This window comes from Electrona antarctica (genome assembly GCF_951216825.1).
Source record: "Electrona antarctica genome assembly, chromosome: 7".
Lineage (NCBI taxonomy): Eukaryota > Metazoa > Chordata > Actinopteri > Myctophiformes > Myctophidae > Electrona > Electrona antarctica.
The window spans coordinates 19,768,876-19,785,890 of NC_136812.1; the positions used below are offsets into that span (position 1 = coordinate 19,768,876).

Genomic DNA, 17,015 nt, shown 5'->3' on the forward strand with positions numbered 1-17,015 from the left:
ACGGGGTGCATGCATTGCATAGCAAGTGAAGCGTTATTATCACAGCGGCGACGAAATGTATCCACCATAGGTATCCACCCTCAAAATTTCGTCAATTCCGACTCCCCATAACCCTTGTGAGGCACACAGCCAGTGGATACCCTGAGTTGTGTCTGTGTTGTCAGCTGAGTGCGATACAGCAATGGGTTGTTAGCTTTAGCGAAAGGATTGATCATGATAATACAATAACGTTGGCTTCCAGTAGAGCCCACGTATTTGGACACGTTACTCGGATACGACGTCTACCAAAATGACAAAGGGAACGAACACGAGGTGAGCAGACCCCTTTATGTGGTTTTTTTATTGACACCAGTCCGTTGGCTAGCACGCTAGCCAATTGTAGCTAGTTGCTAGCTCAAAAGAGACAGCTGTGACAACAAACTATCTATGGCATGCATGCTATTTGCTGATGGTTATGATAATTAACTTGGGTAGTTTCTCTCTGTGATAATCTCACATTATCGTAAAGGGTTTTACGTCACGACGCAAATTTACTTAACCCAGAAAGCTTCGTTAGTTTTGTGTATTATTATTATGGTTATGGTACACTGGTACAGTGTATTGTGCGGTGCCAGACAATATAGTCTGAGTTCAAGCTTATAACAGCTGACTGGCACGTTAATTAAATGGACCCATGGCATACATTTCCTTTTCAGATTATGTCTCTATTTGTTTTAACACTGCCACAATGATTTTCACATGTGTCTCTTTGGAAGTAAAGGCAGAAAAGAGAACATACATGAACTAATCACCAATTTAATTGTTAATACTAGCATAGCATAACAATAATACCTGAAATGTATATGGCGCTTTTCTAAGTACTCAAAGTCGCTTTACATACAGTATGTGTGTGGGGAGCCAGGCAGGGGAAATATAAAATACACTAGCTCCCTTTTATATTAGAAAATATTTGGTTAACTTTTTCTGGGTTTTCAAAGTATGAAATGCTGCCTTTAGTATATTTCCCCTTTAAAGACAGGCAAATAGCTTACATGCATAGATAATGTACATTTGCTTAAAGAGCCTGTAATTTTAACTCATAGTCGTAACCGTATAAATACACTTCATTCTTTTTTACTCAAAGGACATTGTTTAACTCTGCTATATGATTATGATCGGTTTACTTTACATTATTGTGTGTGGCTACGACTACGAGTAAACAAAATTCAGAAAGTTGACACAGCATTTGCTGAGTGTCAATGGCTTTATCTTGATGATGTGTTATCTGAGGGGAGACAGCTGTTTATCAGTTAGCTGTGCTCTGCTGTGCATTACTTACTTAAGTTGGACTGACACATTTTGAGGAAGAGAGTGCAAGTTGCTTCATCAGCAAACTGACACTTTCCATGTTAGTGACAACAGTGTACCTCATCATTGTCTGGTAAATTACCCAATAATTGTGAAATGGTTTGTATTTGATGCTTCTCTTGAAATTAGGGAGGGAGAGCCTTGCACTCAATGTCACAGTAGAAAGTAAAAATCCTATAACAGTATGTATTTGGTGTGTGGATCTTTCTGTTCAGCTATATTTGCTGTCTGAACATTTTTCTGGTCTGCCTATTGTATGCTTAATAATTGCTTATTATCATATAAATGTATTACCTATGGTGCTGCATTGTCTGAAGGAAGCTGCACAAAAGAAGCACAACCTTGAATCTCTCTTTCTTCCTCCCAGTTCGGCCTAACCGTTCCAACCTGTGGGAGGGCAGGGTAGAGCTTTGTACATTCTGCTCACCCATTCATCCCTCGCCCTTGAACCTCAACACCATCAGCCTCACCCCCACGGGCACTCTCTGGACATTGTAACCATGACAACAGGGGAGTGTTGCCACCTGCCCGGATCACTGTGTGACTGTGCTGGCAATGCAGCCCTGTCAAAGAGTGTGGAGGAAGCGGGCAGTGATGGGTGCCAGGCACAGTATGTCACCCAGGTCACAGCCAAAGATGGACGGCTGTTGTCCTCTGTCCTCAAGCAGGTTTGCACACAGAGGTAAGTCCTATAGTCTGATTTTCTTTCAGGACGTCTGTATTTCTGCTTAGACGAGGGCATTAATATTAATATATCTGTTGGCCAGAAAGGCATGGTATTGGCCTTGTTGATAAAGAGCACAATATTCACTGACATCCTTTTCATCAGAGAGGGTGTTGTCTTGTGACTGAGAATACAATCTGATCTTTGTGGTAGAGGCCCAATACATTGTTCTGTCCACTCCTTAGCTGCTGGACAACGCTAAACTTGCGACAGTGGCTGTTAAGTGCTTTGTGTAAGGACAGTTGATGGCAGTTAACCCACCCTACTGTACTTTGTGCATGTTCCTCTTTATCCTAGCAAATGGTGATGGAGGTATATGACGTGCCTCAGTCACAACCATGCCTAATTAACAGTTATTAAAATGGTGTGATGGTTCAGTCAGTGGGTGTAAAGTTATATTGTTGTATATAGACCTTTCTTCAGTTAGAGTACATTTCAAAGTTATGACCATAGAATATTGAAGGTGACAACCAGGCCAAAGTCTGACCTAACATTATGTTCATCCCTTCATGAACATTCATTCATGCATTCATTCATGAACAGGGTTAACAGACTCAACTGGGTCTGAAGCCCTTGGCAGCGACCAGTTTTTCATCTGTTTTGTCCTGTATGTACAGCATGGCAAGAAAATGCAGTGCAATATAGTTTCAGTTTGTTTATGTCATGGCCGAGGCATAAAATGGTACACTATTACACAGAATGTATTCATCCGATTCTGTAACCTGTCATCATTGCAGTGGTAACAGGACAGGACATAATTTGATGGGTAACCAAATGTGGTGTAATGTTGCGCGATATGCAGATCATTTTTACAATTTCCTGTAACCGTGGTCCCACAGCTGCCTCAGGCTCGGTGGAAACGGTCCAATGAAAATGTCCAAACAGAGTGCACACACACATCATGGCGCATGTGAACCCTTGTCCACGTCCCTGCTTCTTGAGTGGTAGACAGTTGTGCTTGTCAAGCCTCCCTTGCCCCGCTCACCCACTCTCATTCAGTTCCCCCAGAGGTAGTTGAGTGCAGTGCATGCAATGTCCGGGTCAGGCTATTGGGAACAACTATGGGCACTTAATGGCAGCATTATTTATTGCGACCTTAGGTCGCATTTACTATGAAGACCTGCATTTCCGTGTGTCACATCACAACTCCATATATGGTCATGCCTCGTGACATCACGCCTCCATATATGGTCACGACTCGTGACATCACGCCTCCATCTCCATATATGGAGTTGACCTGTTCTAACATTCCATATGTTGATTCCCCCCCAACCCGTCCTTCTTCTTCGATGTCTCCCTTTTGACTGATACCTGTCCATTCAAACTCGAGACGGGCCCGCCCCAACGTTATTAGTGCAGCCGCGCCCGGCAGGCCCAAAACTTAAGGCCTGGCCCTACCTGTGCCCTCATCAAACCCTGTACACTCAAGACACTGCCCCCGCTGCCACCCTTAGATCTCCATATATGGAGCTGACCTGTTCTGACATTCCTTATGTTGATCTGACCTCATCAAACCCTGTACGCTTAAGACACTGCATATATGGCCAGTACAGACTTCATTCCATATGTTGATCTGACCCCCCCATGCCAAAGCGCCAGCTCTCGCCCAGCAGTCTGCCGTCATACTGACTGTGATTTCATAGCATGTCTTTAAAGGAGAATTCCATGCTAGAAAACTTTCTTACCTTTCTTTGTAGTTGTTACGTACCCACCAAAGAGGTCCAGGTGTTTTTTTGTGCAAAAACTCCTTATTGGCTATTTCCCCTACCATAAGCCCTCAATGAATTGCATTGAATTGAATGGGAATTGAATGGGGCTATGGGGTGTTGTGCTGATTCGCTTATTTCCATCTAAATAAGTAGTAAAGTGTGCCGCTTGGGATATTATTTACATTATGAACAGATAATATATAATATATAGCTATATATAAAATAGCTTTTGCACAAAATAACACACACACAAATAAAGGTAAGAAAGCCTTCTAGCATGGAATTCTCCTTTAACTTAATGTAGTTCACGAAGGTGTGGCATATTTGCTATTCAAAGTTGAACTAAAACGTGTTAATTGACCTGTCCTTTGAACCATTCATATGTATTTCTTTTGATACTTAAATGTGGGGCTAACACTATCTGTGTTTTGTCCTGAACAACAGTAGGTTACCTTTATTTCAATTCAAATAGCAATATGCATGCATGTTTATATTGTCTCTAGAGAAAAACTCTACCGCACCGTCTGTCTGATGGTCTGTCCATCGCAGGAGGAACACCCCGCCCATCCTGTGTGCTGGGGGGCATGAGCAAAAGCGTTAACATAACAGTTTAAAGGAAGTGGCAAATAACTCATCACTTCCCCACCTCTGTCTCACAGTGTGCACTCAGTAGGCCAGGGGTATTCGACTAGATTAGGTCGGGGGCCACAAGGATTGTGTGTGGAGGGCCGCACAGCGTGCGCACGAACCGTGGATTTTTTTGGATTCTACAAATGCATTTTGTGTTCAAACACAAAGATTTATGTAGGCTAATACATTTGTGCACAGTATGAGCACAGGGTGTTATATGTCTATACAAGTATATGCTATACCTTAGAATAGACCTATTTGACAGAACGAGCGTCAACGAGCACTACCTGAAAACACACACACACAGACTGCAGGAGTCTGTCTAATTTCTCTCCAAAAGCCCATGATAGAATATAATTTAGGATTACTGTCATTATGATAATCTAGCTAGCACTTTATATATCGCACACATCATACCTGTAACTTTCTCTCTTAAAAAAAAATATCCAAAGGGTCACTAGGGGGCGCTCCGCGGGGCCGCCAGTTGAATAGCCCTGCAGTAGGCTAAAGTACAGACGATAAACATCTTTTGAAACAATGCGCCCCTAGTCATATTCCAAGAAAAATATGCCTGTACCTCCCTGACTACTGTTTGCAGTAACACGGAACAGGCTGGTTGGTTGTACCAATCTCCATCGTAGCATTACAGACGAGGAACCCCAGTAGCTATATTGATCGATTGAAAATTGTATTAACAGATTGCAGAATGGGTACAGCTCAATACAAAAATGCTAAGCGGATAAAACCAGAAAAAGCACTAAGACTTGTCCGGATATATGTTAAGGTCTCCAAAACCCTGACAAAATTCACCCAGTGTGTGACCTGTAAAACGAGAGGAAATAACACCCATGACCTGCTGAGCTTACGGTTCCACAGCTCTTCACACCTTGGTTCATGAGACCATAACCTAATCAGGCTTGTAACCACATCCATGCCTGTGGTTAGGAGACAACCAGCCATCACCAGGCCAGGGAGCAACATTTTAACTCTATACGTATACGGCTTGTACTTATAACCACGCCCCGCTTCAGTGGCCAACACGGATGTGCCTCTCGCCTATAACAACTGCGGACTAGACCTTAAATAACTATGGACTTCACTAGACCATGACAGAGGCATGAGGTGAAGGTGGTCTCTGGTAAGGAGAAGTGTCAAAGCTGATCGCAGGCAGCAGAAAATTAGAATCAGTGCATCCATATCGGATACAGTATGTATCCACTTAAAATTAATTACAATAGCATAACACAATTTTATCCCATCAACCACAAAAACAAATTGCATGGCCTCAGATCTTATACAAATTGTCAACATGTTTCTTTTGTTTTCCGATTTCTACAAGTTTAGCTTTATTTCTCTTATTTCTAGTTCCCATAAAGGAAATTATACAGCCTCTCAAAAATGCTTTAAGCGTCAGGTTTCTTCTCACAAGCCACACACCTCACTAGTAGACAACTAATGAACGATTGTAGGCCCTTATCAAACCTCCCATTTTTAAACTAAATAATTGAAAATGCTGTCTTCTTGGCACAAAACAACTGCTTTAATGTCTTCCAGTCAGGAATTCGACCACACCAGAGCACAAATACTGCTCCACTTTAATACACTGGCAGAGTCTTACTATTGCTGGAGCTCAGAGCTACTGAGTGTGGACCATAGCATATTAGTAGGCGGACTGGAAAACTTGACATTGTCCCCTTATTTTCACCATGTATGTCCTGTTTCTATCATTACCCATACCTGGACACATTCTATGTGGCAGGGTCACATGGTGCCAGGAAATGAACCTGGTCACACAAAGCAAAGTTAAGCAAAGTTCTTTGTTTACCCAGGGTGAATGGACTAAGCTCGAGATGCTTGTTTACAGCCAGACCCTGCTCATAGAACATTTCATGGTAGGGGTTCAATGCCTTGCTCAAGGGCACTTCAGCGGTGGTAATTTTAACGTGCCGGTCCGGGGATTCGAACTGGCGACCTTCCGATAATAAGACCGCTCCGCAAACCGTTCGGCCACCGCTGCCCCTTACACACAACAATTCTTAACCATTAAGAAGAAGGCCATGTGCCTATGCTGTCTATTTATGTTAATTTATTGATCTGATTCTGTCTTTCTCTCAGTGACGGTCCCATCTGCAGAATTTGCCATGAAGGAGCTAATGGAGAGGGACTCCTATCCCCCTGCGACTGTACAGGTACCCTGGGAACAGTTCACAAGAGCTGCCTGGAGAAGTGGCTCTCTTCCTCCAACACCAGCTACTGTGAGCTCTGCCACACAGAGTTCACCATTGAGCGCCGACCAAGGCCTCTCACAGAGGTAACAATGCCTTTCGCCTTGTCTGTACTTTTCCCTTTCCTTTCTTTTCCTTATCAAGTTCGTTTTCTGTTGCTCACTGAATGTGCCTCCTCATAGTACAGTATATTGTGATTTCACTGATTTTACACTTTACAGTGACTTGTCCTTTTTCTCTTTCCGTCTCCCTTCCTTGTTTCCCTGCATCTGTGTCTTGGCTTGTCGCCCCATGCTCACACTTCACTTCTGCTCTTACACATCCACCTTCTGTCCCTTGCAATGTCTCTCTCATCCTCTTCCACAGTGGCTGCGAGACCCAGGACCTCGTAATGAGAAGAGGACACTGTTCTGCGACATGGTGTGTTTCCTGTTCATCACACCCTTAGCAGCAATCTCAGGCTGGCTGTGTCTGAGGGGCGCCCAGGACCATCTTCAGTTGAAGAGCAGGCTGGAGGCTGTGGGCCTCATTGCCCTTACCATTGCCCTTTTCACGATCTACGTCCTCTGGACCTTGGTAAAGTCAATCAGACAATGTTGTAAATGCTCCTTGAATTTAAAACATTTAAATTTCGTTTTTAAGTAGTTATAAGGTAAATATTGAGTTTCTGTCTTATGTAATATGTCGTAATATGAGGGTTTATCAGTCAATCAGAACTTTTATAATGGTCAGGCGAAACCGCCACACACTGGGTGAAAATTGCTGTCTATTCACAAAGAGACAGCAATTATCAGGCAGGAAAAAAACGACAAGCTGTTTTGGCAGGAAAAAAAACGACATGCTGTGTTTATAAGTACACACTGTTCTGCAATCGAAATTAAACTAAAAGGACTATCCATAATAATAATTATATAATATGACAGCAGCCCTAGCTTTGTGCTTATTTAGTTTTATATTAACCATGGCTGACTAGATTTCAGCACTTAAAACATTGCATTGACCCGTCTCCCTCTTTAATCTACAGGTATCCTTCCGCTACCACTGTCAGCTTTACTCTGAATGGAGAAGAACCAATCAGAAAGTACGCCTGCTCATTCCTGATGCCAAGGGGTCTCACTCTACCCAGCATTCCTTGCTAGCCACCAAACTGATGAAGAAGTCTGCAGATGAAAGTATAGTATGAGGTGAGATGAAGATGGTCACGGTGGAGAGAGCTCATAATGATGATGAACGGTATCATTAATGGACATAACAGGGGCTTTCTTCATTCCACCTGGCCTCCCAGCTAGACTTGAAAGAAGCGCTTGTGGTTGCATTCTTTTTCCCCTTATCCCATCAACACTTATTTATTCACATCTTGTTTTGTTTTGACATCTTCAGCGTTGCCAGCATACTGGTGCAGAAATGATTACATTTAGGTTAAGTCTATCTAGTCTCTGATGTTTGTCAAACTTGTTCAAGAGAAGGGAACAGCGTATGGTAATGCCAAAAGATATGGGGAAGATGTCTAGAGATGGTAATGATGATGATGAAGAAAAGAAGACGAAACCCTGAAGTGTCAAGTGGATTATTGTCTTCATTATCATCCTTTTTTGCTTCAGAAAGCAGTTCTACCATTGGTCTAGAAGCCGCATTAGTGTTGGAATTTTAACAGAAATCCAAGTATTTTTGAGCAGTCCTAACCGCTCCAACAAGTGACTTTGTTTGTATGTTGTCAAAAACATCCGCCCCCAATTCCCATTAAAGTCAATGGCAAAATAAATTACTATGATGTCCTGTACTTGATAGTGGGTGCAGCAGATCAACTCAAAGGCACTGCTCACTTCAAACTGGGGTGTTATTTATTTTATTCCATGGTAGTTCCCCCCTATACAATGGCAGTGCATCTACTGTCCAATCTGGTGCACTGCTTCAAATAACTTGGACATTGTCAACCAGTAGATGTCCTGCCTGACACCAGGTAGAACTTAGAAGAATGACCCAATTAGCACTTCAGATTAAAATACAGATTGGTTAAAATACAAATGTAATCATTAATATTTGCTCTGGATTGTAGATTTAAGCTATTAATGAAATGGACATGGAGGCTTTGATCAGTTTGGACTGTTTGATACCTGCATCCTGTCTGAGGGTTTAAGACACAAATCGTAGCTGGGAGTGTAAAAACTCCCAGCACTATAATGTACTCCCATCATATTTTCTTTTGACATTTAGTCTGCATTCATTTTCTCCTCTATCATCCAAGCAACGATGGTGGTGCGATAATGGTAACGCCTGAGATTGTGCAATAAAACACTATGGACAGTGGTGTGCGTCATGATACATGAAAGAACAGCTAACAACATGCACAGTTTTGCATGCATGCACTGTTTAAAACTACTCTGGAAAGAAAGGTTCTTTTCTTGTCCCCTTTTTCTGATGTAAAGCGGTTTTATTTTATTTTTTTGGCTTTTCTATTTTGCTTTTTAAACCACTGAAGAATGAACAAATATACAACTCCCTATGAACTATTGTTATATAGCATCCTCATGTTTATGTATTATCAGGACTTGGGTCGTGTTTACATCGAAAATCCAGTTAAGCAGTGCTTCACTCCTATTGGTTGGTACAGCTCTCAGTCTCAAGTGACATTGATGGGCACTGTTCTTCAGACGAAGTTGATATTGTTTCAACTTAATTTAACAGGTTGCCACTAGGTCCTAAAAAATTGGGAGTGCTGAAAATGTAATGTTTCCATAGGAAATTAATGACAAAACAACACTTTTTCCCCCCCTTCTTCTTTACAGGTATTCGGTTGACATGCAGCCTTAATGAGCAGATTTGTGTATGTATAGGGTAAAGTTTAAAAGAAAGTACAAATGTACATGCCTTTAAGGGAACAGTTTACACAAGCATTAGATGTAATTTGCGATGCGTAGACGTAAAAGCATACTTTTAATCGGAAAATGAAGTGAATAGCCGTAGGGTGATTTATTTAATATTTTGTTTCCTTTTCTATAATGACGTGAATGTGTGTGCATGTGGTTTGTGTGTGGTTCAGTGATGAAGGATTGGAGCATACAGGAGATTCATACAATGTGTGTTCTGTTTTGTTGTCGTGTTTTGACCAATCAAAGCCAGCTCTCCGTTTCAGCTATGACCAATCAAGTCATTAGTATTTTATTTTGTTAAATATTTGTTTTTTGGCTTTTCTGCCTTTTAAGTGAAGATTGACAGGAAAGAGGGAGAGAGAGACAGGGGGAGACAAGCAGCAAAGGTCGTCATGAACGGGACTAGAACACGCAACATGCTGACAGGCCAGAGCCTATATGTGGCATGCGCCTGGACCACTTGGTCAGCGGGCGCCCCAAGTCATTAGTATTCTAATAGAAGTCGAGGTGATTTTAGATTATTTTACTTCCAGTGTTTGGTGGTGCCAGACTATTCTGAATTTAAGCCGCTGTTAATTCATTTCATGGTGATACCTAATGCAAAAACCTCCACCACGGCCAAATATCTTTTTTGTCACATCACAGGTTTACAGGTGTAAAAAGTTTTGTTTTTGTGCAGGCTCCATCATTTGTAGTTTTTAGGAAAGAAAAATGGGAAGAGAGAGGGAGAGCAAGGATTAAAACATAGGAAAGAAACGGGTCAGTTTTTTTTTTTTTTACAATTTCAGTTCCTTTATGTATGGTATTATGGCTGTTGGGTTTCAGTTCCTCTCAGAAGAGATGCCACTTCTGTTTCTCTTCTAAACATTTGACCCTCCCTACACAGGGTGCATACTTAGTTTAGTCATTGGTTAGACATGGGTTAAGGTTAGGTTTAGGTGTGCTGCCCCGTGGGAGGTTAGGTTTAGGGTGAGGGTTTGAGATAGGTTGTAGTTGTAGGACTAATGACTGGTCTAACCAATGACTAGTCTAAACCAAAAACTGTCTAAACTAAGTACTGCACCCTCCATTTTTACACTCTGGATGCAGTGTACTTACACCGCTCTTTGTCTTCTTTGTACTTTCAAATTAGATTGATCATTGTTTTGCAGGTAGTCTATATTAAATGTGAATTGATGTTTTTATTTGGGAACCTTAACTGTGGTGTACAGAGGCCAGAGAGTCTGGATTTTACTGTATGCACACTTTTCTATGATTGTATGCTTGAACAATTGTGTGTGTGTGTGTGTGTGTGTGTGTGCGCGTCTGTGCGTGCGCGTGTGCGTGTGTGTGTGTGTGTGTGTGCACTGATAACTTATGCTTGTAGTAAAATGGTGGGAAATGTGCCAGTGATATATGTAACTGTGGCTCAGCAAAAAAAATAGTATACCAGCCAGACCAGTTCACTGAGTCCTTGACTCAATCTTAACATTTTGTTGATTATCCCCTCCTGCAAGTGTTGATTTTCACTCTAAATAAATCCTGTGGTCTAAAATGTTTTTTTATTTTACAAGAATAGGTCAAATTGTGTTAACATACATACTTGGTATGGTGAAGCCAGTCATTTTCATGTCACTGCTTTATGAATTTGGTCAATCATGGAAGCAGGGTTCATATTCAATTGGAAAATTATTAACAATCACCTGTGAATCCATTTTTTTTTATACCCACAAATAACAGGGCTCCAAGGATAGCTGTTTTGGGCTTCATTTTCCTCAAAGGATGACATTTACTGATTTTGGTGCCGAATGGTCTTTCCTGTAGTGCTACCAATAGGCCAAAATGTGCACACAAGATTATCAAAACCAAATAATCTAATGGGTAGATTGCCATGAAACATAATGCACTCTGCAAGGATGCAGCCTAAAGAATTTGGTGATGCCATTGGCTTTTCTTTAGCTCCACCCTTGGTCAACACTTTCTACTGTATAAATAGACATTGCCAAGGAAACTCCTTGGAAGATGAACCCCAACTATTAGTGAGTCCATGACCATCTTGTAGTGCCACCCTCAGTCGAAAATATCAACTTTTCACACAAGCCATTTTATAATCTAGATTCCACATTGAACCCTACAGATTTTGGTGATCCCATACCTTTTAGCAGCACGGACTATAGGCTGGCAGTGGGGTTTGTAGTCTCTTAGTCTTGTTTGTATTGCTATTTAGCTGAACGTAAATAGAGAAATCTTGGATCCATCAGCCACTGTGACCAATTAGTGGAAAAGTTAGTTAGCATCTATTGCTTTAACCAATAATGTCTTGAAATCAGCTGAAAAGAACAACAATGAAAGGATGACAATATTGAGATGCACCCAGAGGGCTTGTCTGCATTGTAAGCTTATGAGTCATCTCCGACTGACCATGTGTTTGCCATTTGTAACTGGCTCTCTTACCCGCAGAATTGTTGCGCGACCGCAGTGTGACAGTATAACTACAGTAGTTAGTGTGCAGTTAAATAACAAATGTTTGCTACAGTAAACCTTGAAAGAAAGAAAAAAAAGAAAGAAAGTCTGTACAAGTTGCCTACAAAATATGCAACACTGCTCTGAGTGTTCAACAGACCTGCTTACTCCTTTCAGTGTTATGCAGCTATCTAAAACCGTAACAGGTCCTGTTTTCTCCAAAGAAGAATTAAGTCTTTGTTTTTCAGCATCATGTGGCACTTTCATCATAATATAATGGGATTAGTTTGTTTGTTTATAGCTTCCTCATCATGCTAATCCAGAAAGGGATTTTTTTTTGTTAAATAAATAGCAACATGGTGTGCAGACCTGTTTTGTTGGTAAAGTGTTTTTTAATCAACATTTTACCACTGTTTTTGTGTGTTTGTGTGGACATATTAATGTATATTATTTGTAATTTATGTTTTCAATTCCTTTTTAGTTTTTAAATATGTTTATGTTGTGCAGTGGAAAAAGAAAGTGAAAGATGTCTTCACCAAAATATTGGTACTTGCAAATCAGCCAAGAAATGTTTGCAAAGCAAATAAAACATGAAGCAACTGTGTGGGTAAACACATTGGCTTATTGGTTTCCTTGCTTAAATTGTTGTCTTTGATGTATTACTATGTACAACTGGGCAATGTTAATATTTCCACTACAGTTTTATTTGTATAAGTCAAGGATTATGCTCTTTGACAAACATCAAGTGCCATTATTATTACTGTTTTTCACCACAGCTCATTGCCCATTATAACACCCACATAAACAAAACTGATGCAATTCAGGCAAGGACAGACCTATTCTGAAGCAAATATGTCAGCAGTCTGCTACTATATGGGTGTGGTCAGAATGTCCTTACCCCACCCATTGCGTTGGGCAAACATAAGAAGCTTAGTTGGAATAAACACCATCTTCCATATGTTGCATTAGAAATGGTTGAGTTGTGACACCACTGGGTTAACTCTGATAGGGGGCTTTTCTTCCCAGCATGTAGGAAAGAAATGTGTTGTACATTTCAATCACTCAATGTCAAAGATTAGTGCTTTTTGCCTAATGCAACAGCTAAGAGGCATAAGGGATCCGCACCACTCACCTTCACTATACTTTCCAATACTTCCATATCTATCTGAATAAATATGAGAATAGTAAATGGTATTATTTGCTGCCTTCAACTTGTTTGTGACAAGCCAACCCAAGCATATTAGCAGTTTCAGTTTAGCAAAGCATACTCCGAGTACTTAGTATCTATCCACTAGCAGTTTCACAAAGATGAATACACATATTTGTAAGGACTTTATTGTAAATCTTTTTACAGTGCTTACATTTAAAGTAAAACAATGACAGGTCTAGCCAAATATACTTTTAATAAATACACAATTTGGGTATTTTTGGCATAACTTGATGCACAGACGAAAAAAATAAAATAACCACACTTACAAATGCATATCGTTGCAAAAACTGCTTCATCTGATGGAGCAACTGTCAGTGGTTTATTTACACAGCACCATCTAGTGGTAACCATTGAAATGTTCCAGAACACCAAATACTGTGTGACAGCAGTTCAAACCGTTTTCACATACTTATGTTATATGTTGCCTAGTTCCTACATTGCAGGAACGACATTCATTGAATCCATGACAAACCAAGTGACACAAAGGCTTTTTAAAAATGTGATGGCTGAAAAGAAGAGCACAAGTGAGTTAAAAGATAACGAGGTACTGTACATTAAAGAAAGAATGAAAAAAGACATAAGGACTGAGACATACTAGAGCGCATTGGCTTTGAGCAGTGTTATGGGAATGAAACATGGGGTGTGCAGGGAAAAAAGGGAGGTGTGATGTATCGGGGTGGGTGTGGAGCAGGCGGAGAAAGGCGAGTGTCACAGGCTTTGGCAGCATTGTAGTTTGTTGCCTTTCTGCCCATCAGTGGTGGGAGGGACACTGATGTCCACTACATTGTTGCCTGGAGATTCATCATGTGCAGATCTGTCGGCTATCTGCTTCTGTGATACAATACGGTAGATTTCTGAGGAAGAAAGATATATATTTTTTTGTTTTATTGAGTTCAAATGTCATTACCTGATTAATTTATAATACATTGATCTGTACAATACTGTCCCCCACTTTCCATACCTGTTAGAATGTTCTTAAATGCTTCCTCTACATTAGTAGAGTCCAATGCTGATGTTTCAATGAATGATAGTGTATTTTTTTCTGAGACAGAGAAAGAGTAAAGTTTGTTTTAGAGACTAACAGATGAGCATGAATTACATTCGTATGTACACTACTGTATCAGTGTGTTGTCCACAACAGTGTTCTGTGGTGTTTTACTGGTTTTACCTGAGAATGCTCGAGCCTCGTCAGTGGGCACAGCTCTGAGGTGGCGCAGGTCACTCTTGTTACCAACCAGCATGATCACAATGTTGTTGTCGGCATGGTCCCTCAACTCTTTCAACCAGCGTTCCATATTCTCATATGTCAGGTGTTTGGCTATATCATAAACGAGGAGAGCACCAACCGCCCCTCGGTAGTACCTGGTTACAAAGGAGTAAGAAAAGATATAAGTGCAGGAAGCTACATCATCTCATTCTAAAAGAATACAGGTCCTTCTTAAAAAAATAGAATATCGTGCAAAAGCCATCTATCAGGATATTTTAGAGCACTTTGTTGTGCTTCAGTATGTTGACAAGCTTTATGGACATGATAGTTTTCCTTTCCAGCTCGATGTGGCACCTGCCCACGGTGCCAAAACTACTAGTAACTGGTGTACTGACCATGCTACCATATTACTGTGCTTAACTGACCAGCCAACTGGCCTGACCTGAACCCCACAAAGAATCTAGGTTGTATTGTCAAGAGGACAATTTACGGCTGTTATCGGCTGATCACCTCCATGCCATGCCCCATTGATGAAATAATTTGTTCAAAAGTAGCCCAGACCAAGTATTGACTGCATACATTAATATACCATTCAGATGGTCGACATTTCTTGATTAAAACAACTTTTTTTAGTGGTCTCGTAAAATATTCTAATATTTTGAGATAGGATTTTTTGATTTTCATGAGCTGTATGCTCATCAAGATTTAAACAAAAAAAGGTTTAATACTTCCCTTTTTTTTGGAAGAAAATTAACTTTTGCACAATATATATATTTTTTAGAAGGACCTGTATATGCCTGCAGTAAGTAGGCAGTACCTTACCTTGAAGGCAAACACATAAAATGTTAAACTTACGCTGAGGTGATGGCTCTGTAGCGCTCCTGTCCAGCTGTGTCCCAGATCTGGGCTTTTATTGTCTTGCCATCTACCTGGATGCTGCGGGTGGCAAACTCCACCCCAATGGTGCTCTTACTCTCCAGGTTGAATTCATTCCTCGTGAAACGGGACAGCAAGTTACTCTTCCCCACTCCAGAGTCTCCTATCAGAACAACTAGAGCCAAAACAGATGACAAGTTTGAGCTTCTATTAAGATCACAGAATTTTGGCTATTGTAGCGGTCCGGGCACCTAGGCTGTTAAAGCGTTATTCATAGTCTGGATTTTCGGTGGTGAGGTGACCACCGAACTACAACATGACGTCACAAGCCGCGGTGAAGAGCAAACCACCGCCACCGCCCCAGCTCTTCTCTCTGTTTTTACTCACCACCGCTCATCGCTCAACGTTATTTCAGCTCCGGTGGTCACCCCACCAACCAAAATCCAGACTATGAATGAGCCTTAAGCCAGACAGCGTGTCGCGAGTTCGAGTCCCGATCCCAACGACCTTTGCCGCGTGTCACCCCCCCATCTCTCTCCCCATTCCCTGTCACCACACTGTAGTGTACAGTCTATAAAGGCAGAAAAAGCCCAAAAAATAATCTTTAAGATCACAGAATTTTTACTGAAATACAGTAGTTTCAAATAAAATGTAACTTAGTAAGATGACTGAAATTAATATCCAATAAAGTGTAAGTCATCCAGTTGTGAACTTGTGACACAACAATAGTTTTATGGATTGCTTGCTAGTTGCTGGTTAGTGCTTGTCATAAAAATCTTATCCAAGTTTGCAGCAGGAAGCTGCCAACAACCTACAAACTGGGAAATCTGACTCAACAGATTCTGAAGCCTCTTTTCCTGTCCCTGAATGGCTTCTTCCTGGAAAAGCATAAAATGGATGATACCATACTATACGCCTGTACATCTGTACATCTGAATTTTAAATCTGAAGTTAAATTCCTTTCATTGAACACTTAACGCACACAATATGAAAATAAAATGACATTGCTTTGTTTTTTGTTTTTCTGAACTGTCATAATGCCAACAGAAATACGCAAGGCCAAATTAATGTTCATCCATGTTGTTCTATATATTAAGAACCATAATTATACACACATTTGTATTTTTTCTATATTGTTGACATTTATTTGTCTTGTTTTTTAAATGTTGGCTAGCAAACAACTCCCAAATTAACAACTCGTATTTGTTAACAGGCTTGAGTCTTTGCAGGTTATTTGACTTTACACGATGCAGTTTATAGAAACATTAAAACTTGATATTGTAAACGGTACGTTAGTTGTTCTAATAACCAGCAGCAGCTGATAGTGATATCCTGACACTGACAGAGCACTCAACGCAGGCTAGCTCGGCTAAAAGGCTAACTTCGCTAGTTCACGTTGTTTTTCAAACGTCTTTCTTTTAAATGTGGACGATATCCCAACTTTACCTTTGAACAAGAAGTCGTACTCATCGTCTCTGTTTCCCATGATGGTTTATAACAATGTCGTTTGTTTGTGTGACTGCGGCTGCTACAGTATGCCTGTCACACACATACATACAATACACACAGTCAGTCACACACACACCCAGCAACCCAACAACCGAACCGATACGAAGGGAGGCGACTCAGGCCAGGGAGGGGACTAGGGGAGAGGCCGGGCCGGGTGCTTCCTGGCTCCGCAGAGGGGGAGGAGGAGTCGCACAATGGCGTAGTAGAGCGTGCCCAAAAGGACTGATCTACAAACCTAACAATGCGACTGAATGCGTCGCGATCGG

The 17,015-nt window shown here is 41.1% G+C and overlaps 2 protein-coding genes across 2 annotated transcripts; one reads left to right on the top strand and one right to left on the bottom strand.

Annotated features, from left to right (window-relative positions):
• Positions 1 to 162: 162 nt before the first annotated feature.
• Positions 163 to 12,563, top strand: marchf2 (membrane-associated ring finger (C3HC4) 2). The gene is made up of 5 exons (XM_079506859.1): positions 163 to 312; positions 1,715 to 2,029; positions 6,526 to 6,721; positions 7,002 to 7,211; positions 7,660 to 12,563. The coding sequence occupies exons 2-5, from the start codon at positions 1,848 to 1,850 to the stop codon at positions 7,816 to 7,818; spliced, it is 747 nt and encodes a 248-aa protein (XP_079362985.1). The 5' UTR covers positions 163 to 312; positions 1,715 to 1,847; the 3' UTR covers positions 7,819 to 12,563.
• A 703-nt stretch (positions 12,564 to 13,266) lies between these two features.
• On the bottom strand, positions 13,267 to 16,909 carry LOC306927167 (ras-related protein Rab-11B-like). The gene is made up of 5 exons (XM_079506849.1): positions 16,687 to 16,909; positions 15,220 to 15,415; positions 14,326 to 14,519; positions 14,119 to 14,199; positions 13,267 to 14,011 (listed from the first exon to the last, which is right to left on the bottom strand). The coding sequence occupies exons 1-5, from the start codon at positions 16,724 to 16,726 to the stop codon at positions 13,866 to 13,868; spliced, it is 657 nt and encodes a 218-aa protein (XP_079362975.1). The 5' UTR covers positions 16,727 to 16,909; the 3' UTR covers positions 13,267 to 13,865.
• Between the last annotated feature and the right edge of the window lie 106 nt (positions 16,910 to 17,015).